Here is a 25650-nt window from a genome sequence, read left to right on the forward strand (position 1 = left end):
ACACTTCCGCATGACCCCCCGTGCCATACCGAACGTGACATCAGACACGTCCGAGCAACCTTAGTAACGTGTGGGAGTGAGAAGAGCGAACTTACGGTGCCACTGGCTCTGGGTGATCTCACACCAGTACTTGCGGATGGACAGGATGTCCTTCAGCAAGATGCTGCTGTAGTCCTCGCCGTAGGCGCTGCAGGTGAAGGATCCACGCAGCACCTCTACGACATGTGACAGCAACTCCGCGCATTTCAGCCGTGGGCCTCCTGGTGAGAACAGGGAGAGCGCTGGCTGCACACATCGGTAGAGGGAAACCCAGTGTGGTGCCAGCAACCGGGGACACACGCGACGAGGCCCTTACGCTTGTTCGCACACCGGATGAAGTATTTCACCAGGCTGCTGATCTCCTGCATCTTCTTCTGGCGGCTGGCTTGCGTGTAGGAGGAGACGTTGGCTTTGCCAGACTGCAGGGACTCAGTCTCCTTCTGAAGGTACCGCTGCAGAAACCTTCAAAACCAGTACTGTGTTGATTTTCAGCGACCCTCCCTTCATCTACACTAGGCCTGGACACTGCATATAGTAGGAAAGTGTAACTGCGGTAGGAAAATGAGCAAGATCACACCTCTTGGGAAATTCAGTAGCGAGTGAGAGGTAGACAATGATCATACGGCCTTTGCGGAATGCCTAAACACCGTAACGCATATCGCCTAATGGGACTGTTCTAAAAATCACTGCGTTCAGCACCAAGGAGTCCACTGAAAGTGTTGAACGGCAGGAGTTATGAGAAGCACCTGAAAACAGCATCCCAGGTGAGCTGTCGGGAGTTAGAGCTTCTGTTGGCGGAAAAGCGATCGAGCTCCTCCACGGTCTCGGGAGATCGTATCAGCCGCCGGAAGCGCTCCACCTCCTTCTGCAAGGATGCCCCCACACCCAAATCTCACTGTTTTGTCTAAGTGCATGACTCGCACACAGATCGATGTACAGTAAAGTGCTGCAGGCCGCGTGGGCGTGTGCACTTACCTTCCTTTCCGTGGCTTTGTCATTCTCCAGCCCACGGCAGCAGAGCAGAAGCTCGTGCAGAACCAGACTCATGATGCTCGGTCGATGAGGGGTGGATGAGAAAGGAAAGGATGGGGGTGACGGTGGTGGTGGGGGGGCTTCGGAGTCTCCCACCTGGGAATACGAAATGGAACTTCATCATCATGACATTTGGAATCTGTTCTCTGCAACAAAATGCGTGTTCTTTTCGCACTGTCGCAGACTGCAGGAATGAAACTAACATAACAAACTGAAACTACCGCTCGCTCGGGTTCAGCCGAATCATCATCATCATCATCATCATCATGTTCATTCTAATCATGATGTTTCGAATATGATCCGTGCACAGATTTCTCAAATAACATCGATCGGATGGTCCACACAGCAGTGCAGCTCATATCTATAGCAAGCGGATGTCCGAAAGGTGTACTTACAGCAGCAGATGGTTTGTTTACATGCTTAGTTTGCTGGAGGAACAGAGGTTGAGTCCTCGCAGCAGCGCGACTTCCAGATCAGAGGAGGGATCTACGGTTGCGCGCGCTCCCAGCAGCAACGTGCTCTGCAGGGCGGTTTCGCACAGCAACCCCCGAGCTGTCCGAAAACACTACTTTGTATTAACGCATACCGCTGTCCCTGTTTATTAGACCGAACCCATCCCACTATCACTGTTACTCCACAGATCTCCACGTCTTTCTGTGGCAAACAGATTACAGGTTGACGGAAACTACATTTCCCGTGGTGCAGTTCTGCTCGCCCCGGTACCGTTTCCGTTTGACGCGTGCCGAATTTCCGCGCCATTTCGGAGGACTTCCAGTACGCGTCAGACGTGTTTAATCCTAGACACTAAAGTCAGATTATCGGCAATTATGTCGTTCAGTGCGACTGGACACGTTTTTTTAACATTAGAATGTAATTCCTTTTAGAAAATAGCAAATAGAATAGATCAGTTATGTTGCTGCCGTCCGACATAGCGAGGCTTGTTTTGGGTGAGTGTAAACTGGTGAGCAGTCTACTCTAATTAGCCATTTTTTTATTTGAAATACTTAATCTTAGCCTGGGACGAAAATACAACCAGAAAATGTTATGAACTGTTTGCTTGTTTCTCCTTTCAGTGACAGATCTGTGCTTAATAAAAAAAATTCACTCCTGCAGTGCACCAGCAGAGTTTGACGTGTAATTTGAGGCAGTTAGCTAAATCTTTAAACTTTAAACCTTACACCTTTAAACCTTTAAACTAGTAGCCTGGCGAGACAGAGGAAACAACTTAGTGGCTGCTGGTAGTGAACATCTCAGCATCCTTCATTTGAGCTAGTAGTATGTCTCAGTTGATTCTGCAATGTGAGGTTTTAGTCTCTTGGGGCAGTGACCTGTTGTTTAAGTGTGTTTGGCTTGGATGAACTATATGATTGGAGTGTGTCATCCAAGGGTTTGTCACAATGTCCTCTGAGGTCCTGCTTTCTGTACGCATTTCCCTAGGCTACCTTCAACAGGAGGGGCTGTCAGCCACAAGCCAGGCATTCGTGCTGGAGAGCCCCAACCTGAAGGAGTATGCCGAGCACACCACCGAAGACGGGGCCGTTCCCGCCTGCGTGTTTGTGAGCGCTGATTTTCGCCAGTCTTTGAATCTAATGGTTAAAAAACATGCTTGGCAAGTCGGGATGACCTCAGATGTAACATGTATCATGTAATCCACACCCAAGCCTACCAATAGGCCCTATTGTTTCATCTGCCTTTCTTGGTGGTTCTTGATATTTGAAACAAATTCAGACAATGTTTAAAACCATAAAACAGACATTGTTTAAATGGCGTGAAACGTGTGAGATGATGATTTTGTTTCTTTGTTTCAGTCATTGTTCGGAAAAAACCTGACGACCATTTTGAACGAATATGTTGCTGTTAAAGCTAAAGGCAAGTTTTACTGTTTTTGGTTGGTTGCTCAGGGGATGGAAATATCAATATGGTTGTTAAATTGCCCATGTTGAGAGTTTATTGTGGAGCAGATGGACCTATAGCCATCTGATGATTAGATTTTCTCTAATCACCAGGCCTTTTGATCATGTACATTACACCTACATTTATTCATTTAGCTGATGCTTTTATCCAAAGTGACTTGCAGTATTAAGCAACGTACCCTTTTGTACAGCTGGGTAATTTTCCTAGAGTAATCTAGGGTAAGTAAGGGTACTACAGCTGGAGGTGGGATTTGAACCTGTGACCTTTGGCTCTGAAGGCAGCAGCTCTAGCTACTACGCTACCGGTTTCCCATATTGTCATTATATTTCTATTTTGACTTTTTTTATGTCTCCATAGAAACATGTCAAGAACATCAAATACCAGCCATGATGACATCACTATGGAAGAAGTTAGAGTTTACTTTGAATCAAATCAAGTAATTGTTTTGTCAATATTGTGCGTGTGTGTGTTTTTACATAAAAAATTGGTACCGGCTTACTAGCAATGGAATTATAAATGAGTACATGGCAATTTAAAATATTTTTTTGTGTTGCCATTACCTTTAGATGTATGCAGAATTCACCAGCTGTACATCAAAACCAGCGAAGTAAGTTGTCTTTCGTAAGTTATATTTCAACTTGACATCAAATTTAATATTCACTAAAGAAATATCTTCAAAGTGTCAGTATGACCTAATATTTTTAAAACTAGTGTTAACCTGAAAAATTTGATTACATAAAACTCTTTGGTGCAGTAGTGTACATCTGTTTCTGTTTCAGTGCGTACACGGAATGGGATTGTAAATATGAGGAGGCAGAGGACACTGTCCTCCATGCAGTCTGCTAGCCCCCGGCTCCTCTCAGTTACAGCCTCACCCTGCCAATATGTATCCTCCCCAATCAACGCTCCCCAAGGCCCTGTTGGACATTCGACACCTGTCTGTTATAGTTCCCTGCAGGTCCGAGCCACCCCGCTTTGTGTCAGCCAACCACAGGTTCAGGACGGAAGCCGTCTTTTGACTCGTAAGTTTAGGCACGAATGCATTCATGGTCACAACCTAAATGAGTTGCCTTTGACATTCCTGGCTGTCTTTGCAGGAGAATCCCCTTTGCAAGTTGTGGTTCCTGACCACAGAATAAACCCTGGACCATTGTCCCCTGGCCGCCGGAAATGGTAACCGTTTGCTAAAAAAAAAATTTTCCTTATTATTATATTGTGAGTGCTTAATGAGGGGCACAAAAACCTACATGTGGCTGGTTTCAGTGACTCCCCAAGAAGGATGGGCGGTGGATTGAGTGTGTCCAGTGCATCAGGACGAATTAGCATCACATCCAATATCCTGACCGTGGAGCAGGGAGAGACACACGATGCTGTCAGTGAGAACTTCCCTGTAAGTCTCTGCTACACGGAGGGGCCACCTTCTGCTCTCTCATGTGTTCCTTCTACTACCTTGTTTCCTTGGAAAGTAACTCGCTACAGTCACTATGTGGTTTTCACCTATTTGTTTGGCAGTGCATTCTGTGGAATTTTGGGATTTTCTTAACGCTGGGGTTTATTCAAAGTTGTGTTGTTTTGTCATATTGCAGCAAATGGTCATAGAAAATGCACGGGAAAAGATACTGAATGACAAGTTATTGCAAGAGAAACTCGCAGAAAACATAAACAAAATCCTTGGCAGGTGAGAGTTGAAAACAAATAGATTTGATTAAAATACAGTGCCCCAGTACCACTTACACCTCCCTTCTTTGTCTGCATACATGCATATGTATGGTTTGATTGTCAGTATTAAATTTTTTTCTAGAAGTCATGCGTGAACATTACATGACTTCAGTGCATTCCTGTATATTCTTCCCCTTGTTCATACAATCACATGCTGACATTTATCTCTTTGTTGTAGTGAAATCAGTCCCCAGTCTTCAAGACAAGCAACATGCAGTACTACAGAACAGGACCAGTCCATTGACGAAATACTCGGCCTTCAGGTAATTTTTCATGTTACATCTGCCAGTGGGATTTATGTGTCTCATGTAAGAGCAATATTAAATTAGGTTTGCAGATATATTTGTGCAACTTTTGTTATTCAACATCTGAAAAGATATCTTTTTCTTTGCAGGGGGAGATCCACATGACTGATGATGCTATCCAGGATATTCTGGAACAGACGGAGTCAGATCCTGCCTTTAAGGCTCTCTTTGACCTGTTTGATTATGGTAGGGGTGATGGTATCATGTTGGGAAATTAGTTTCCTTTGCAGTTGTAGAAATTGAGTATTGTAATTGTTTGAATTTCAGTTTTTGCTAAATGTCCAAAAGTTATTTAATCTAAAATAAATAACTGATTTGAGTAAGAATTTATAGTTTGTGTAGCCATATTGATTTTTGTTTTTGTGTTAAGATATCTGAATGTGGTGTGACTGAACAGATTTAAATTGGAAAAAAATGCACAATGTTACATTTAAATCAATATTGAGCTTTACTGATCTCGTTTACACCCTGCTGAAGGTAAAGAAAAAAACAGTGATGGAGACCACCTTGGCGATGGGAGCCTCAGCACCACCACCTTGGAGAGTGATGAAGCAGAACATGACTGCTTGCCTGGGACTGGGTATCAAGGTGACATCAGAACCCACATTGTCAAACACAATTCACATGTCTCAGAAAAGCTGCCCTCCCACAGAGTTATTTAACTGATTTTCTTTGTGTTAGGCACTGAGGCAGAAGACTCAACACCTGGCACAGAATCAAGAAAGTCAAAGGCTAAAAAAGTACAAGAGCTAAAAAGCAAAAAAACAAGGAAAACCACACATCCACTTCCAAGCACTTCGCGGTTGGTGACTGCATCCACTCTGTCACGCCCACTGAATGAAGTTAGGCAGGATTCAAGAGCCTCTTTACGCACGAAAATGGGTCCGGCTGAGAGTCGGACCTTGACTGGCAACAGTAGACAATTGAGGACTTCCCAGCCTGCTCCACAGGCTAGCCCATCCAAAGACTCTGGTTCCAGTCATGACGGTAGAGGTACAAAAGGTTCCCAGCTTCCAGAAGAGGAGACAGAGATGGAAGTAGATAGGCCACTTAGCACTTTGTCACCTGATGCTGCAGAAACTTTCACCGTCCAGTCAGACAGCCAGAAGAGCCCTCTAGCATTAGGAAGTACTGGTGGAGAACCTCCTTTATGCACAATACGTGAGACAACAGAGTCGCAATCAGAGGCCTCTGTCAGCACCTCGGTGGTCAGTGTGGAAACAGTGGCTGGGAATTCGGAGCAGGCCGAACAACCAGCTGTGGGCTTACAGACCGAGTTACCCAACTCAGGAGGTGCATCAGATCCCCCTGTGGGTCAGCAAGAGCCAGGATCTTCTCCTTCTGCATCTGTTTCAGCTCCCAGTGTTAGTGAAACCCAAAAGCCAGATCTGGCATGTTTCTCCTCTTCTGTTTGCAGTAGCACTTCACCAGAACCCAGGATGCAGGAGTGTAGAGCAAAACAACAGGAGGTCCAACTGAACTGTGTGGCTAGTCCGCCTCCTGGGTCTCAGAACAACCCCCTGCCATCTGTTACTCCTACATCTCCCATTCCCTTACCTTCAAAGGAACCTGACCCCAGTGAAATAGTGTCCCTGAAAATCATCGTCAGTGATGAGCAGGCTGAGCAGTCTGGAGATGCCTCACTCTCCAGCACGACAGGTGAAAGATTACCCACCATCATCCTTCTATCTCCAGCCAAGTCCCCAGCAAAAGCCCTTGCTGGAGCAGGTTCCTCTGTGACCGTAGAGGAGACAGTGCAGGCTGTGAGCTGCTTGCAGAGCACGGAGATGAGCACGGCCACAGGGAAGCCCGGAGAGACGCCAATGGCAGTTGGAACAGAGGAAATCCTGGAGCTAACCCTCCCTGGTGACCTAGTGTCAGAAAATGGGTTCATCCAGCTGGTCCCATCCACGACGCCGTACGGGAGCTCTGGTGGCTACTTTATTGTGACAGAACCGGCTACAATGGGTCACCATTCAAATGTGATGGTGCTGCCCAGCAGTGCTGCACTGGGGCAGGTGGGAACCTCGACACATGTTTTGGCAACTCCTCCTCGCTCAAGAGTAGATACCTCTTATTCAGCTGGTAAGTTAACAGAGTCTGTTATGTTCTTTTGAACAAATCCTTTAGACAAACCATGAAATAATTTATTAACACAGATTTTTTTTTTTTTGTTTTGTTTTGTTTAAAAAAAATTACCTGATTACTGTCAATATTGTTGTTATTGCAAATCCCTTTAGGGTCAACGCTCGTCATATCATCACCCGTTCAGCCTATGCTGCCAAATATGATGGTCCCAGTATCTGTTGTCGGGCAGAAAAATACCGGGTCGTTCACAATAGTATCCAACCAGGTAAATTTTCATGCTAATTGTTTCATGTGCACCTTTCCTTATGTTGTCAAAATATACCTAAATATACTTAATTTTATTGTTTTTTTTATGTAAATATTTTCTGTTACTGCAGGTGATGGCATTGCCAGTTTCTTCATCAAAAAATCAAGTTAAGTTAAAACCAAAACCACTACTGGCACCCAAGAACACAACAGATGGTAAAAGATTTTTATTTTTTTACAGAAATTTTGAACAGTAAAACATTGAGCCAAATAAAAATGATTGCATTGCAGCAACTGACAATTGTTGTATTTACTGAGGTTGATTCATTTTAATATAAAACAGGAACTGCAGGGCCAGATGCTCCTACCATCGTGGCTGACGGACGAGTGAAAGCAGATGAACTGTCTCAGGAGAAGGTGACAATGTCTCATGGCTCTGGTGCGGGGGCAGGGTTGAGTCACAGGAGGGTCCTGCACTTCGATAGCCCCACAGAACCAGTCCTCCCCACAAACAGTACCCTATCACACACTGTAATGCCGCAGCCTGTCACTCCCCCGGTTCCCGCTGCAGCCTTTGGGAGAGAGCATGCCAAGGAGAATTCGGGTACATTCAAATGCCGCTCTGTGCAACCGACCATCCTCAAGAGCAGCCGAATGGTGCGGGCTGTGGCTGCAAACCCAGCGGAGAACGTAAAGACGCCCGAGTCACAGAAGAACTGTGGGATTCGGCCATCAGATGACCACAGAAGACAGTCAGGGGTTCAGAATGAACCCTGTCGAGCAGCTGACTGTCAAAGTGCAAATGTAAGGAATGAGTCTGCGTTGCCAGAAGTCTCCAAAAGGTCCGACTCAAGGAAACAGCAGATTGTTAAACGGGACAACACTGAAACTGGACCAAAGAAGGATAGTGTGGACATCAGCAAGGCCTCCAGCATCACCACTGATCACAGAACACGACTCAAGGCTGCAGGAGCAAGAAAGGATGATTTGAGGAACAGGCAGGAGGCAGCTGAGAAATCGCAGGCAAAGGGAAGAGAATGTCGGGTGGAGAGGAGGAGCTCTCCGCAGGAGCTGCCTCACGTCACTGCCAATAAGGAGAACGAGCTGGAGGGCAGCAGGCATGAGCACCACCTGACGGCTGCTGTCTCACAGGGGGAAGCTCCGCCTGTAGCTGGCATGCCGGCTCCTGCCCCACAGGGAGGCACCTGTAGAGCCCCAAGCAAGACCACCCCTCTCACAAAGCAGGCTGCTGAGATGTTACAGGACATCCAGGGGCAGAACCCTACATCATCGCCATCCAAGAGGTCCGGGCTGGTCTGCTCTGAGCTGCCTCTACCCAGAACCCCATGTCCAGGAGTCCCCACAGATGAGGTGACAGACTGCTTGAAGACGCCTGCCCGGGGGCGGGGCCTGGATGGCACACCTCGCCGCCTTGCCCCACCTGCCACGCCCGAAATGCCCACATGTAGCCCAGCCAGTGAAGCAGGGAGTGAGAGCAGCATCAGCATGGCTGCACAGACACTGATATTTTTGTCTCGTGCTGCTGTCGAAAAGCCTGGAACCCCGCTGAAGGACAGCATGCAACAGCAGGGTGTCAGCTACACCAACACTACGGTGTCCTCCAAGGGCAAAAAGCGCAAGCAGGATGAATCCCACGGTAATTCTACAGTTAAAGAGCTCCAGCTCTCAGTGGCACCAGCTAGTAAGAAGAAGTCTAAGGTAGGTGAAGTGTTCTTTACTATTTTGATTGGTTTCTTTGTTTTTTTTGCTGTGTCTTTAATAGTGTTGCAGTGATGCAAGTTGGAGACAGTGCTAGATTGGTTGTTGTTTACCTTCTTATTATTTAGAAGCAGAAGAGGTTTCTGGATTCCTTCCCTGACAACTTGGATGTGGACAAGTTCCTGTCATCGCTGCACTATGATGAGTGAGGCTGTGGCATTGCGCAGGAGGGAAGAAGGCCTTCATCTAGGACGCTTATGTGGATTTTGTGAAGAAGCCATCCATGGTTTTCCTGTCTTAGTGCCTGTGGGGTGCAATTTCCTGGCTTGGTCCAGAACTCGTAAATTGTGGTAGTTTGAAACTGAATGCCATCACTCACATGATTTTAATCCTTTTCTGTCTTGTATGGGCCTCTATACTTCACATATGCTGTAGCACATGAAGGTCATCAGAGGAGTTATTGTGTCTACAGCATAGGTGTTACATAAAAGATGACATTCTAGACAACGGTGAAAAGTATGTAATTGTGGGTTTCCAGCAAAATGTAAGGTCTGTAAACATAACATGTTGCCTTTTTTCAACATTGATTCATATAAATTTTAAGTCAGTTGTTTCGTTTCCCCAGAATTAAGAAAAGCCTTTCAAATATAATTCCTGTTAGACATCTGTACTGAGTCTGACTGACCCTCAATATTGTTTAAAGTTGCAAAATGCCTAATTGTATATAAGTTCATGATCAGCACTAAATTGTACAAAAGCTGCCGTCATTGTATTAGTATATGTAACTGGTTAGCTTTGTTGAAAAATGTCAGACATTAAAATATTTATAAGTTTTGCTGATTTGTATGATACAGATTTTTCATCTTGGAGGCATTCTCCAATGTAACCACCTCATGAAACCACATTTAGAGGTATTTTAAGTTCTTTGTTGTAGGTGCATAACATTTAAGTATTGCATACTGTTCCTTAAAATGCATGGCAGCATGGTGGCACAGCGTGTAGTGTTGCTGTCTTACAGCACCTGAGTAGTGCTGAGAACATGGGTTTGATCCCTGCTCAGTCTGTGGGGCATTTCCTCTAGGTGTTCTGGTTTCCTCCCACAGTTCAAAGACATGCTGTTCAGAGGGACTGGTGGCTCTAAAATTACCTATAGAGTATGAGTGACAAAGTGTTTCACTTTAAATGGAGCGATTTATTGTAATCGGCATATCTAGCTTTGTAAGTCATCTTGTGTTAGTAAGCTGTGGGCTAGTAACACTACGTAATGCTCACTGGAAGTTGCTTTGCAGAAAAGTGTGTACTAAATGAATAAACGTAAATGTGAACACAGGCGATCAAAACAACAGAACTTCAGGAAAAGTAGTGAGAACGTCCCTTGTTTCAACAGATTTATCTGACAGGTTTTGAAGTTTCACGCATTTTTTCAGTGTATAGTTAAATGTGTATTTATTCCATTTCACTTCAAGTATCAAACAAGTAATGTAGCAGAAATTAAATACTTGATATCTGCACAAAAAAATGAACCCAGTTTGGGATCCCTGTGTACTTGATGGGGGGGCTGAGTGATGTCACAGTCTGAAAATAACTATCAACAAAAATGCACAAATTGTACTTATAGCACAAAAGCAACAAATGTAACATGGGATATTTTGTGTCACTTGTGGGGCAGGTAGCTTCATAGGATGACATTTTTGAAAAAACTTACGTTTTGATCTCCTGACATTATGAACAGGCGGTTTGAATAACCAAGTGCTTTGCGCACATTCTAGTGAATGACCAGTGTGCAAACATCCCGAGTGCAAGGGGCCAGTCTACCCTATGTAGCTCTGTGCTGTTGGACTGTCTGCCAGCAGTCCAGCCACGCATTTGCTCGTGTGACATGCTGCACCCGTCTCTTGGTGTAATCGAAGATGTATGCTGTTGATCTGGAGAAAAAGTGGATGTACCCTGTTGAGAGTAATAATGTGGTCAGGTGAATTTCACATTTGTGTAGCAACTGTGCACTAAAGTGTAATAACAATGGGAATAATACACATTTTGGGTATTTACCTGGGCAAATACTAATTGGTGTTAAAATCCATAGTGATGGCCGCATTGTTTTAGTTGCACAAAAGGGTATGCTTAAATATTAGCGTGGCAGTGACATGGACTTACTGTGGAAACTTAAACATGATGGATTTATTTTACCTCCTAGTTTAAAAGCTGCATCAATTTTCCTCTCAATCCCTGGCCAGTCTGTTGTAGTTTTCCTTGGATACCCAGGATCCATGGCATAATGTCCCTCATCATACCTGTAGATATATAGGAACCCGTCAGGAAAACACTAAGGATTATATATGATAGTGTCAAGCTAAGAATACGGTGAGATATGCAACACAACTGTCTAGAGGAAACCATTTAAATATTACCACCAGGTGGCAGATTGTCCTGGTTCTGTACTGTACAGCATAGCAGTTCTTGTAGAATTGAGATAAAGGAAGATCCCAGGTTATGAACATCTGACTTACGCAAAATTCAAGTTACATTCAATGATTCGCAATAACAAATGGGCGCTACTTTACGACACCAATCAAAACATTGTGCGTCTACAGCGGTTCGGCAGCTCATGGGCGGGGCGCATGAGCCCGAGGTAGGACAGACTTCCTTCTTTTCCTGTTAAGTGTCTTGTGTGTTACTGTGTTTGGCTGTAATTTTTTTGTGTTTACCCTCCTAACCATGGCATCAAAATTTAGATGTGATGCAAGTGATGGTGATGCATCCAAGAAAAGGAAAACGATCACGATTGAAACAAGTGGAAATAATAAAGCAATAAGAAAAAGGTGAAATGCCAACGAACACTGGAAAAGCGAACATTAGATTAGTTTCTTTAATGGTTCTTAGACCTACACACACATTCTCTCTCCTCCTCTCTCTCTCTATTATACTGTAACATTTATTATCTTTCTATGTCTCTTATAAATACTGTAGTTAGATTTACATTGTATTGTTATTGCTGGATTAATATGTTAGATGTTTTAGTGTATCTGGAAGAGTTTCTTTAATGGTTTTTATGCATAGAAAGGTACACGATATACTGTATATGAAGAAAAACATTTGACAAACTGACATTAGATACCCACCATACCTAAGTTTTGAATTATGTAGAAATCCAACTTGAAAACAGGCTTAGGAATGGAACTCATTTGTATTCAGAGACTCCCTGTACAAGTGTTTTTATGTGGTGCTTTTCAGGATACTTAATTGACTAATTGTCAGTATTGTCTAAAGATTACTTTGTTGATCAGTGATGTAATCTAGTTTAACTCCTCTCTTTAATGCTAAAAGGGAGCATGTGACACTTCCCTAATTCTTCTCAAGGGATGAACTCAGCAGGTATTATTAGCCAAACCACAGGACCAGAACATAGTCCTGGAAAAGGCCAAAGTAATGGGCAAACGTGTGGAAGAGACTTGAATTTCACAACTGGAGTTTTTTTTTTTTTTTTCTTCCCCCCCTCTCTCTTCATCAGTCTGCATCTTCCCACCATGAGGCAGAAATTTAAATAGGCAATTAAAAGGCATGGCAACTAGATGTTTGTTGAAAGTGACTATGTTAGTACTTGTTCTGAGCTCAGAGGAGATGAACCTGATGTGGTCTTATGCTGCTGTAGCCCATCAGCTTCAAGGTTTGATGAATTTTGTGTTCAGAGATGCCTTTCTACTCTATTGAAGTTTAATTTTTGCATCTTTGAGGCTTTTCTGTTAGATTTAACAATCTGGCCAATTTATGACATCATTTATTAACGTGTTTTCACCTACAGTTAGCTGACCATTCTCTGTAAACTATAAATACTAGTGTGCGAAACTCACAGGACTCTAGCTATCTGACATTCTGGAACCACAGCATCTGCTACAAAGCACATTAAAAATACCTTGTGTTATGTGTCTCCTGTTCTAATGCTTAGTCCAACAGTAACTGAACCTCTCAACCCTCTCTACATCCATTATACATATTATACTGAGTTGCAGCTGCATAATCACCAGTCTGAAGGAACAGGTGTACTTAATATAGTGGCCACTGAATGAAGGTGGAGGAAGGAGAGGTGTGTGAGTTGGTATGTCTCAGCCTGATGTACCACAGTTCTTAACCACCTTTACCATGATTTACCCAATTATACTGTAATATAATACAGCAGGAGAAGGGGCTGAAACCTGGGAACCTCTGAGTTCCAATGTGATAACCTTCACCACGAAACCCAACATGAGCAGAAATCCATGTGACTCCAATTTCTCAGCCACTTTGTGAATTCAGAGTTAAGTTTTGGAAACTGCTGAACTGCAAACATTTTGCTTTCAAGTAACATCCTACAAATTATACTGGATATATATGCTTTTACATTACCTGTAGTACACATCCTCTACGAAGAAGTAGGTTTTCCCAAATTCGCTTATGTGAACAGCTGCGTTCACTTGCTTCACACTCAGGGGGAATCCGAAGTCATAGATAGAGCCGTAGTAACTCCTCGTGTTTAACTGTTGCACCACCCAGTATTTAGGACCTTAAAGATAATTAAAAAGTATCCATTACCCTAGGATTCAATGACAATTTTTGAAAAATTAACAACCATCACATTAGGTGAGTTTATCTGTCCAAAGAACTGGCAGCAAAGATAGCAGCATAAAATAGTTGCATGTAATTTTTTTCCCCCTTTATGTCCTGTGTAAGATGCTTTCATTCAACTTTCATTGTCAATAATGTTTCTCCTAATGCAGGGTCATGGTGGTCCAAAGCCAAGTACACACACACACACATTGACTCACACACAGTATGAACAATTTAGAGTCTCAAGTTCACCTGAAACACGAGTATTTGAACTGTGGGGGAAACTGAAGCCCCCGGAGGAAACCCACGCAAACAAAGGGACAACAAGCAAACTCCATACAGGCTGAGCTGGGTTCGAGCCGTGTCTGAACCACATCCCAGGAGCTGCAAGGCACTAGTCCTACCCCCTAAGTTGGCTTCAGCACAGCAGGCGCTAGGAATGACCCTTACCAGTAAAGATGTAAGCCACACCTTTGGCAGCAATGTCATAGGCTGCGTCCACAGGTGAGTTGATGCTGGGCAGGTAGGTGTTTACATAACCCCCTCTTGGACTATCCCAGTAGCCCATCCTGGTTCTTCTCAGCCACATGTATCTGAGCACCAGGGACATTATGTGTGTGTCTCATGTATGTTCAAAGAACAGAGTAGCATTTTGCTTATAAAAATGAAAAATATGTACAGTAGCATTTACTATTCTTGGAGAAATACGCAGTCAGCTGCTCAGGTACTCATTTGTCGCAGTAAAAGATTAATTAAGCACAGACTTTTGTACCTGTTTTTGAAGAAAACGATGTCTTGGCCAACCACTGCCACAGCGTCAAAAGACAAGCTGGGACTGCATTTGTTTGGAATTGATGTTTCCTCTTTTTTCCTGCTTTTGTGAGATCCTGGGAATGAGGTGCATTTATGATACATCTGTTACAGTTATATAAAGAGCTGCTCTGCTGAATGTATGATATTCCCAAGACTCTGGAACTTTCTCTTCTTACCGTAGAGTGCCTGAATCCCGAGTCTGTCATCTTTAGGCAGGCTGTACCGAGTGGCGTCAAGCTGTTTGTAGTTGGGGTACATTAATGCGAAGGGGTCTTTGGAGTGGGACAGTCCGAGAGAGTGGCCCAGCTCATGGGCTGCCACAGTAAACAGGTCATATCCTGGAAAGGAGATCGAAGCGGGGTCACATCAGGTCACCAGGTCATATTCTCTGCTTCCGTTCTGTTCTGCTTTTCGCGCTTGAGGCAAGCCAGGCTTACCAAGCCTGCGGTTCCCTGTTGTCCACACCTCATCCTCGTCAAAGTGCACATCTCCACCTATGTCCTCCCCTGGTTCGAAGGCGTGAGCCAGTACTCCTCTGGGGCCGTCAAAGGGGAAGAAATCTCCGTGCGCTGAGAATGGTGAAGAATGTGGTCAGTGGAGAACATCATGCAGAACTTGTGGGTTTGTCCTGCCAGCCAGAGTGCGCAGAAGTGCTCAGATTGACTCCCTCTGTTATATTTGCATTGGCTTCCCATCTTCCTCATCTGCTCTGGGACGGCCCCATACCCTTAGATCCGAAGGTAATCATGATGTCCGCCTTGCCGCTGTCGACTCGGAGGAACCTCAGCGGTGCGGCGTCACTCCACAGCTTCAGTGCCCTGCGCAGTGAACTTTCCACCTCTTCCCTCGAGAGGTCTGGAGTATACTTCATAATCCTGAAGGTGGTCGAAGTTAATTAGGGAGACACCTAAATCAGCATGTTTGAAAATGAAAAATGACAGACAATACAAATACAATACAATAAATGTCATACAATATAACGAATAAAGTGTGGGTAGATAATTTGAAGATCATTTGTTTACCCGGTACTCCACAGGTGTATTTTTTACCATCTGTTTATGACATTTTAAGCAAGTGATTTTTTTTTTTCTGAATTATTAGACTACTTTTCAGAATATCTTCACAGAATGGACGGGTAATGTGTACCTGTAGGTGATGGTGCGATTCGTCCACCTGGGTTTATCAGGATAAAAGCTGTAGTTGTCCACATCGGGCACACCGCACCTCGGCCTCTTCATCACCTCCAGGGTTTTGGGGTCGAGCCGCCCGCTCACCTCCAGTCCAAAGAAATCCTGCATCTTCTGGATATTCCTCTCCATGGCTGTGGTGTCCCTCTTGCTGCGAAGAGCACCATCTCCCTCCAGACGGTAGAACTTCATCAGGTACTCCTGTAAACAACCTGACTGCTCACATTCTCCAGCTCAGAGTTTATCATTAGGAAAATTACTGGGTAAAAACCCGAAAGAGCAGTGATTTTTATGTTCAGAAAAAAAAACAAAAATGTCCCAAAAAGTAAAAATGAAATGAAAATCATAATGCAAATTTCTGTAATGAAGACCTTGGCACAGTCTTATTAAATTGTTTCGGCACAGAAGAAATATTGAAAGGAAGACCATTAGAGCAGATAAAAAAAAAAAAAATCATGCAAGTATTAGTCTGTCAATGCCAGGTTATATACTTTGAAAATGGAAAACAAGGCGGAAAAATTAGTTCTGTTTTTATACACACACACACACATTTTCTGAACCGCTTGTCCCATACGGGGTCACGGGGAACCAGAGCCTACCCGGCAACACAGGGCATAAGGCCAGAGGGGGAAGGGACACACCCAGGACGGGACGCCAGTCCGCCACAAGACACCCCAAGCGGGATTCGAACACCCGACCCACTGGCGAGCAGGACCTGGTCCAACCCACTGCGCCGCCACACCCCCTCTGTTCTTATAATAAAACAAAAATACCATATAAAATATAGTGACTTTATTTAATATCTACACAAAGGTAGGAATCCTACAAATACAAATAACATGTAGTCGCTACCATGAGTGCCGGCCTCGTTGTATTTTATTTCAGTTTTTCTATTGGCTTTAGTACCATTGTAGCAATTTTCTTGCACATGTTTAACTCTTTATATAATTAAACCAAACAATGAACCCAACCTTATTAGGGTAATTGCAGTGCTTGAAAGCACTATCACAGTAGCTTTTGATATACCTCCATACAACACGGTACAAGTCGAACACACACACACACACTCTCTGAAACGCTTGTCCCATGCGGGGTCGCGGGAAACCAGAGCCTACCCGGCAACACAGGGCATAAGGCCGGAGGGGGAGGGGAAACACCCAGGACGGGACGCCAGTCCGTTGCAAGGCACCCCCAGCAGGACTCAAACCCCAGACCTACTGGAGAGCAGGACCCGGTCCAACCTACTGCACCACCACGCCCTCCACAAGTTGAACACTTGAGCAAAACTACAAGTCTTGTATAAGTGAAATTATATGTAATTTAGGCAGCTGTGAGCCGGTGTTGGTATTCGTCGTGTAAAATTATTGTATTGAAATTGGTTCGACTTGAGCTGTGGTGTTTCTCACTAGGCAAATCTACAACAGAGCAGTTGTACAAACTTATAATTTATTGCTTAGCATGAGTTGAAGTTTAAGCCAAGCAAGCTGAACATTCTTTTCGGGTTAAGAATCCAACTGAACAGCCAGCCACCAACCTCCGCGTATGTGAAATCCTCTGGTCTCGGCTGCAGTTCCTCGCCTACCGGTAAAGTCCATGACAGGTGTACATCCACCAGGAGATGGAGCAGAGCGATCCAAGGCCACATCCTTCAGGGAAGAAGATCTCCAGCTCAAAGCCTTTGGTTTCACAGAAGGGGAAGTGTTTTCAAGAGATGTTCCGTAAAGTATGAATCATGTGGGCTCAAACCAGCAACTACCTGGAGCAGATTTTTTTTTCTTGTAGGACCCATGGTTTAGCTTCGCTGGAGTACGACCGGCGTTAAGCCCAGATGAGGTCATGTCTTGTTTTCATACGTAAAGGTGCTGGGTGTTTGAAACCAAGGCAACCACTCAGGAAGCCACTGAACTGCTGTCACTCTTTGTCCCTGTTGCTCAGCGAATGTCATCCAGGTGGTTGTTTTCGATGGAGTTACCTGTGCCGATGCTGTAATTTTGGCCTGCCCAACTCTGTGTGTCAGTGTGTGTGACTGTGTGTGTGTGTGTGTGTGTGTGTGTGTGTGTGTGTGTGCTTATGCACGCAGAGGTTTCACCAAAGGAAACAGGAGATTAATATAATTACATTTCTATTTTTAATCACCACTGTTTGCTGCAATTTATTGCCATACACATTGTGTCATGTGACAGTGCATTGGTTCATTTTACAGCGTCAGACTTAATCCGGTGAGAGAGCAAAATTTCCACAGATCTTGACCTGGGATTGTTGTGTAAGCAACAACACATTCCTCCGGTAAGCCAGATGGCTTTCAGGAGAGGAAGTAAGGTTCAAGCTAAACAGATGAACAGAAGCTTAAGTTGTTCTAAGATTTTATGAATATTATTATTTAGATTTTTTTTTCCAAAACAAAAATGCTCAGCTAGTTATAATAATTTACCCATTTCTATAGCTGGGTAGCGCGGGGGCGCAGGGGCGCAGTGGGTTGGACCACAGTCCTGCTCTCCGGTGGGTCTGGGGTTCGAGTCCCGCTTGGGGTGCCTTGCGACGGACTGGCGTCCCGTCCTGGGTGTGTCCCCTCCCCCTCCGGCCTTATGCCCTGTGTTGCCGGGTAGGCTCCGGTTCCCCGCGACCCCGTATGGGACAAGCAGTTCTGAAAATGTGTGTGCGTGTGTGTGTGCGTGTGTGTGTGTGTATAGCTGGGTAGGGGGGTGCAGTGGTGCAACAGGTTTGGCCAGGTCCTGCTCTCTGGCGAGTCTGGGGTTTGAGTTCAGCTTGGGGTACCTTGTGACAGGCTGGCGTCCCATCCTGGGTGTGTCCCGGGTTGCCGCGACCCCGCTCGGGACAAGTGGCTTCAGCCGATGTGTCTGTGTATAGCTGGGTAATTTTTACTGTGTGAGTTCAGGGTAAGTACCTTGCTGAGGGTAACCTCAAGAGTGGGATTTACATGTGAGTCCTTCAAGTGCAAGGTGTTGCCCTTAACTATTCCTACCTGCTACCCCAGCTTAAATAAAAACCATAATTACCTCCTAGCGAATCAGTAGTTTTATTAGGTAAATACGGTACATTTTAAAAATGGATACTTCAGATAAATTTTCTTGGTGTTAGTCTTAAATTTGTACACAAATGTTAATCCTTGTGTCCTTGGTGTGTGTCTTTGGAGCTGTTAATTGAGAAAGTCACAAAGACTGACCAAATTTTTCTTTAAGAAGAAGCACTGATTCTGATTTAGCACAGAAACAGAAGGGGAGTTTCAAGAGCTGTGTCAAGCATGTTTAATTTTAAAAAATAACAGAAGCATAATGATACATCTGAATTTGGTTATAACTTTATTGTACATTTTGACAGAATATTCCAGAAACGCCAGCTTGCGTGTCATTTGTGTCTGCAGTCAGCGTTTAGCAGCCAAGCCAGCTGTTCGCTTTGTCCGCACTGACAACTTGCTTCCTCTTGTGGTCGTACTTAAGCACGAGCGGGCCGATGAAGAAGTGGGTGAATCCTGGGGATGAGAGAAATCGAACTGTCCTCCTTCACACGTCACAGTTATCAAATGTTTCATAGCATGATAGACACAAGCAAAGAGGAGAAACCCCTTTTGAGAGGTCCCTGGTGGGAAAGGATCACTGTGAATTCAAGATGATAAAATCTTGGTAACAGCTGAGAGAGTGAAAGCAGAAAGATCAAATTAGGAGCCTCAGGTCAGCTGCAGAAAGTCACACCCTTATGACGTACAACACTTACCATCTCTATGGACAGCTGCACTCACTGAGGTGTTCAGCCCTGGGAAGTCCTCGCTGATGTTCCGCGGATGAAGTTCCTCCATCATCCTTCGATCCTCATCGTAGCTGGAAAGCAAACACTGGGTTTTATTCTGGTTTTGTCATGATGTCTGTTTACAGAAACCCTACTCGGGTTCGAGTTGGTGCAGGTGCAACGTCTTACCTCCAGTACAGGTGCTCGGCAAAGAACAGGGTGCGGCCTGTACTGTCCACATGCACAGCTGCGTCTAACCGCTCCACCTGTTTCGGAAAGCCAAATTTGTGGATGGGTTTCGGTTTGCCTCTCACTTGAGATCCTCTCAAAGTCCAGAACTTGTGTCCTACAGTGACAAGCAGAACTTTAAATCATTGATGTGTGATGTCCCAATATAAGTAAAGCCCTGCTATACGTAAGTGTGTCACACTCAGATCCTTCACCTGGATTGTGTTAAAAGTAGTGGTTAATTATTTTTATTTAATTTTTTTCCAATTATCTTAATTATCATTATTTATAACAGTTAATTTTTCCAAAACTATGTGACCTCAGTTCAGTGTCACCATAATACCATAGATTTAACTTCGGCAGTAGGTAGTGCAGTGATTACAGCTGTCAAGCTACCATTGAACAAATGAGTTGAAATCCCAACTTTTGGTTTATTACCATTGCACAATGTACTCTACATAAAGTAGTGCAATAAAATTTTCCTAGCTGAAGAAATAATTAATTTCGCTCATGCTTTTCTTCAAAGCAGCTTACAATGATTTACCCATTCTTACAGTTTTAGTATCAGCTATATTATGGTAAAGAATAACAGATACAGTGCCTGCTGTAATAGATTGTCTATTATCTGTGTCAGAAATGGTGGAATTAATTAAGGGGTCATGTTGGATCAGCAAGCCAGGACCTGAGTAGGACACATTTGCTCTGCCCGAAGTTCTGTAGATACCTTTAAACAAGCAAACGACGGACTTCTTGGGAACAGAGTAGGCGGCGTCAATGTCTGAGTCGATCTTTGGCATGAAGTTTTTGATCGGGCCCTCTTTGGTGTCGCACTGCTGGTCGTGTTTGATCCAGAGATAGCTTAATCGGGGAGGGAGGTAAAGCAGCTGTCACCATTTCAACAGGAATGGTTTGCTCTTTGGAATTTTTGGAGATATCTGCACATATCAGAATCTTAACATTCAGTGTTTTCAGCATAGCTTTACATAGCATGTCATTCAGTAAAACTTCAAGAAACTAATGGGTGAGAAACATTCCTTTTTTTTTATAAAATAATACTCATGTGAAGGATGCCTTTAAATCTAAACAACAAATGACCATGCTGACTCTAGAACCAGACTGAAAACTTCATTCTCCATCAATCATCAGTGATAAATCCGGTCTGCTCATGGATGGGCTCTAGTACAGAAGTCCTACTTGTCTTTGAAAAACAAGGTGGATTCCCCCATGGTTGTCACAGCATCGAATGACAGGTTGGGGTTGCATTTGTCTTGCAGGAACAGCGGGAAGCGAGGGCTCAAGTGCCAGGGCTTGTAGAAAGAATTCCAGCTTGGCCTGGAAAAATGATATGGCAAAACGCTTCTCGTTCCTGTGGCAAACCAAAACACATCCAAACCGATTTCAGTGACTCTGTTCTGCTGCTTGGCAGCATATTTTGATTGGCATTATGCATAAATGTTGTTTTGGTTTAAAAATTATTGGTATTTTAGTCCTCCTACCATAGAGCATATTGAGGTTCAAAATATCTTCCCTTGAAAGCAGGTTGTGTTGGTTTCTTTTCATGTATGTAGGGTACATCAGAGACTCAGGGTTGTTCGAATGGCTCAAACCCAAAGCGTGACCAAACTCATGTGCTGCAACCAAATACAGGTTGATCCCTGAACAGCACAAACAACACACAAGTTACACGTTTGGCAGCAAACACAAGTTAATACGAAAAAAAAACTGAGAGTAAGAAGATCTTCTTGTTCTTTCTCAGAGCGTGAAACAAAATAATGGTTAATTGGCTCTGAGGTCTCAAACACATGGGTTACCATTCGAGCCTGTCGTCCACACTTCATCATCGTCAAAATGGGTGTCGCCCCCGATGCCTGTCCCGGGGCCGTAAGCATGGGCCAGAGTGCCCTGGGGGCCATCGAAGGGGTAGGAATCACCATGTTCTAATCCCCGTGGGAGCACACAGAGAGGAAGAGCTTTCAGGATCATATTTGCAACATGGCCGCTTGGTCGGATTGGAGGACACCACATTTTTGCACAGCTGCTGCCCTACCTCTGGTCACAAAGTCCACCATGATGTCAGCGTTGTGAGAGAAGGACCTCACGAACGTCAGGGGGCTGGCACTACCCCAGACATTCAGGGCGGATCCGATCAAGTGATCCACAGTGCTGGGCGCCATGTCGGAGGTATACCTGCCAATGCTGGAACACCGAGCTGCACTCAAATCTTGCTTCCCTTAGCACAATCCAACTGCATCTCAAAGCCCAATAAAACACCCAAAATACACTGCACAGCAAACTTTAACTGCGTATGGTAAGAAATCCACAAAAGCTTTGAGCAAGATGAGCAAGCTGTACATAAAAAAGCCCAGGTGTCGGGCTGAGATGGGGTCACCTGTACGAGATGACACTCTTAGTCCACCTCTTTGAACCTTGGTCACTGTACTCCTGCACGTCAGGTACTCCACACCGCGGCGTCCGCATGATCTCCACTGTGGCCGGATCCAGGCTGCCTGTGACGTTGAGGCCAAAGAAGGTTTGCATGTCTCGCACCTTGGCAGCAAATGTGGGCTCACTCCTCCTCCTCCGTCCAGTCCTCTCTCTACCGAGGGTGTAGTACCGCTCAAGGTACTCCTAACAAGGGGAGGTACAAGTGTCGTTGGTATTTAATTATCTACCTGTTGCTTTTATGCAGCTCTTGATAATTTGCTCTGCTTTGGGGACAGTGCTGGGCACATTGGGGAAGGATATGGATTTCCAACCGCAATGGTGCTGGTTCCATTCTCCGTCGGATTTCCCATTAGACCCTATACGGACAGTATCTAGGGCTCACTAAATTTTAAGAGTCTAGGAAAGAGGGGAAATTGTTTATAAACAGAAAAAATTAAGAAAAATAAGGAGAAAAGATTGGAGACAGAAATTTTACACAAACAAAAATGACATTTCAAAAACCGAATTCCAGAATTTCTAGGCATTTCCTCAGCTAGTTTCTTTCTTTGGCTTCTCCATCAATCACGTGGTTTAGCATTAGAATAGTCAGCTGACGTTTACCCCTCTTTTCGCACATTTCGGAGTGAAAGCGTCTACAGACACCGAAATGCGGCCCTGGTTCCGCTCCCAGGAGGGGCCCTGCTGTAGCACACTTCAGTGTGGTACTAGACATGAACTGCCCAATAAATGTGTAGAAAGATATTTCGAGCCTGTGCCCTTAACCACTGTGTTAAGGGCGGCTCTGTTGCGACACTCGGTTGCACAGCTCTTGGAAAGGTGGCACGTGAGCGTAATCAGATGTTTGCTGTTCTGTTTGCCTCTAAGAGTTTCAGAAAATCTGTACACCTGCTGAAACCACATCGCAGAAGTTGCGCCACACTTTGCATTCCGTACATTGTGTTGTGAAGTTATAACTACAACCACTTTATAATAGTTAAAATTTGGGAACGATAAATGTGACTGTATGAAGGCATCGACTGAACTGCGTATAATGTGCACCCTTCTGAGGATCCCTTTTAATCTTTGCATATATTTTCATGCTGTACAAAGGTTTTCTCTAAATTTAGGAAGAGACCAGTGATTATGATCACTGGGATCCTTCTGAGTGACACCAGTTTTTCTTTTTATAATGCATTTTCTTTTATGTTTTCAAATATGATGATGTGTGCACAGCATTAGAAAAATAAACATAAATGACTTTATAAAACATTTTTATTAGCCTATCATGGGTTTATTTTACTGTTAGTTTTATTTTTAATCACACTGGGATATTGCAAATATTCTATAGTACTTTATGAATTATAAGATATACCATATTATGTTACATATTGTTCTTGGTAACGATGTTGAAAACTTTGTGACAAAAATGATGCCAAAAAAATATGGTCATTTAAGGGCTAATGGCTATGATGGCTCTTGAACACATATTTCCATACAGAAAAGAGATACTTAAACCTATAATTTTTTTAAACGTTGTGCAATCTGTGTACGATATCGATCCATGTAGAGACAATGCATAGCATGCCGATGAGTGTGACAGCATCCGATTTTAGGACGTTTAACCACAGTCAAAAGAGACAATGTTTTGCCAAATACAGCTAAGTTAATTTGCTTTTCTACTGTCGTTCCGTGATCGGATTGAGAAAACCACACACTTACTGCGGCAAGCGTCAGGTCATTTTGGATTGGTCCTCGGTGAAGTCCAGTGACTGTCCCCGCTGCTGCCCGTGACGCAGGTGCCCCACGGCAGGTGTGTGTCAGCACCAGAACGACAGCCACTGGCCAGGAGAGTGTCACACACCTCATTCTGCACTGACGGAACAAGAGCGGCAGTGTGTGAATGTGGCCACAAAAGACTACAAACAGCTAAAAGTCTCCCTAAACGGGGATGCCTTATAAGTCGGTGTCGTGACTCACTTTCTGCCAAAACCCAGCAAGCCTCAAACAGCAATATGAAATTAGGGAGGGGTTTAGTCAGGTCAAGAAATAAAATACCTTGTCAGGTTCGATTCAAAATGTAATGCTTCATTCAGTTAAAAGAAAAAAAATTGGGGGGGGGGGGGGGGGGATTTTTAGGCTATGGAATAAGCTCCATATGTATAATTTTTCCACCATATCCACCTGAAGCATTACAGAAATGAACAGTGTAACCTGACCAAGTATAACCACAGGGAATCTCTACCTCTCTGAAATAAAGACACCAGGGGAGGAGTCAGACGACCCACGTTAAAGAAAGCGTATAGAGGGCGAACGCAGGACGTCCTTCAGAAATTGTGGAGATTGTGGAGATTTGTCCCTGTCACCATTCCTCTTCTCATGCCAAGAGAGAAAGACACTGGCTGCTCAAAGAAATACATATTTCAGTACCTGTAATGACACAGGTCAAGATTAACATGAAAAGATTGCATTGTTTTGATTGCCAAACTGGGAGATCATGCAAGAGCTTAGTGGGTTTGTGCCACTGCAGGCGTGAAACAGATCATAATTGTTACATAGAATAATGCAAAAACACAAACGGATCCCCAACACTCTGTTTCCCATTTTCATCTTATGAAACACGACTTAAACACTTACGACAAGCGGTTAATCCCAACCCGCCAAGGACATTTTTGTATCGGGAGACCAAATGTGAAACCGGTTCGTCTTCCAAAATAACGTTTGCGAAGGCAGATAAATGTTTCCTCAACATTAATCAAAATCAGCCAGAAACACAGGAACATTTTGCGCCGCGATTTTCACGGCTCAAGTTATTTCATCTCTGTCATGTTCCGGTCACTTTGACGCGTGGAGTAAGTGCGGTGCATGGCAAAAGTTGCACCCCGGAGGAACGCATGTGGGGAACAATGATGGTATTGATTTTCAGTCTACGAACTGTAAATAATCCAGAAGAATTTTCTCTAGGGCGGTAACATTTGAAAAAGCTGTGCAGAAATGTCCTATTACCAAAATAGCAGCTTCGCTGTGAGGCAAACAGCTATTATCGTGAGGTGTCAGCACTCTTCTGTTCGGGGGGCTGAGAAGTGCCCTCTTGCCCCAGGGGCTGGAGGGAGGGCTGAAGAGGCTGAGGTTGCACATGGCTCTGTGGTGGCCTGCCAAAGGGTGTGTTTAGCTGGGAAACACTGGAAGATCACCGGAACTCAAAAGGTTCTTCATGCCTCTTCGGGTTCATTTTCACAGCAGAACGGGAGGTTTAACAATCATCCAGCGCTTTGTTTCCTGCGTTTCTCTCATCAGCGGTACGGTTTTGCAGATTCACGTGAATAGAAACGTAATAATTTGTTGTGGGACACACACACAGATTTTCAGAACCTCTCGTCCCATACGGGGTCGCGGGGAACCGGAGCCTACCCGGTAACACAGGGCGTAAGGCCGGAGGGGGAGGGGACACACCCAGGACGGGACGCCAGTCCATTGCAAGGCACCCCAAGCGGGACTTGAACCCCAGACCCACCAGAAAGCAGGACCGTGGTCCAACCCACTGCGCCACTGCACCCCCCTGTTGTGGGACAGTGTATATTTATATATTCACAAGCACATAAATAGTGGGCTTT

At 44.5% G+C, this 25650-nt stretch overlaps 4 protein-coding genes across 5 annotated transcripts in view; 1 reads left to right on the forward strand and 3 right to left on the reverse strand.

Moving 5' to 3' along the window:
- The window catches only part of atm (ATM serine/threonine kinase), a 29581-nt gene extending 27881 nt beyond the window's left edge, over positions 1-1700 (reverse strand). For both annotated transcript variants that reach the window (XM_018748918.2, XM_018748917.2), the window contains exons 1-5: positions 1467-1700; positions 1015-1167; positions 786-904; positions 356-501; positions 96-260 (exon numbers count right to left, since the gene is read on the reverse strand). In XM_018748918.2, the coding sequence (XP_018604434.2) occupies positions 96-260; positions 356-501; positions 786-904; positions 1015-1086 (502 nt within the window). In that variant the 5' untranslated portion in view covers positions 1087-1167; positions 1467-1700. The remainder of the gene's footprint in view (positions 1-95; positions 261-355; positions 502-785; positions 905-1014; positions 1168-1466) is intronic.
- Positions 1701-1843: 143 nt separating this feature from the next.
- npat (nuclear protein, ataxia-telangiectasia locus) lies at positions 1844-9679 on the forward strand. Its single transcript, XM_018748289.2, has 17 exons — positions 1844-2018; positions 2509-2627; positions 2880-2940; positions 3343-3421; positions 3552-3592; positions 3765-4007; positions 4083-4158; positions 4249-4375; positions 4572-4663; positions 4883-4967; positions 5099-5195; positions 5487-5597; positions 5691-7094; positions 7250-7362; positions 7475-7559; positions 7687-9062; positions 9191-9679. Exons 1-17 carry the CDS (start codon positions 1982-1984, stop codon positions 9269-9271), a joined length of 4227 nt encoding a protein of 1408 aa, XP_018603805.2. The 5' UTR covers positions 1844-1981; the 3' UTR covers positions 9272-9679.
- Positions 9680-10878: 1199 nt separating this feature from the next.
- Positions 10879-17200, reverse strand: mmp20a (matrix metallopeptidase 20a (enamelysin)). The gene is made up of 10 exons (XM_018748437.2): positions 17178-17200; positions 15603-15844; positions 15183-15331; positions 14894-15025; positions 14620-14794; positions 14416-14514; positions 14094-14236; positions 13443-13599; positions 11250-11353; positions 10879-11009 (listed from the first exon to the last, which is right to left on the reverse strand). The coding sequence occupies exons 2-10, from the start codon at positions 15833-15835 to the stop codon at positions 10879-10881; spliced, it is 1323 nt and encodes a 440-aa protein (XP_018603953.2). The 5' UTR covers positions 15836-15844; positions 17178-17200.
- A 1832-nt stretch (positions 17201-19032) lies between these two features.
- Positions 19033-23905, reverse strand: mmp20b (matrix metallopeptidase 20b (enamelysin)). The gene is made up of 10 exons (XM_018748438.2): positions 23759-23905; positions 22005-22243; positions 21663-21811; positions 21427-21552; positions 21112-21270; positions 20810-20981; positions 20340-20473; positions 19577-19733; positions 19376-19479; positions 19033-19133 (listed from the first exon to the last, which is right to left on the reverse strand). The coding sequence occupies exons 1-10, from the start codon at positions 23903-23905 to the stop codon at positions 19033-19035; spliced, it is 1488 nt and encodes a 495-aa protein (XP_018603954.1).
- Between the last annotated feature and the right edge of the window lie 1745 nt (positions 23906-25650).

The sequence above is a fragment of the Scleropages formosus genome, chromosome 10, assembly GCF_900964775.1.
Source record: "Scleropages formosus chromosome 10, fSclFor1.1, whole genome shotgun sequence".
Taxonomy (NCBI): domain Eukaryota; kingdom Metazoa; phylum Chordata; class Actinopteri; order Osteoglossiformes; family Osteoglossidae; genus Scleropages; species Scleropages formosus.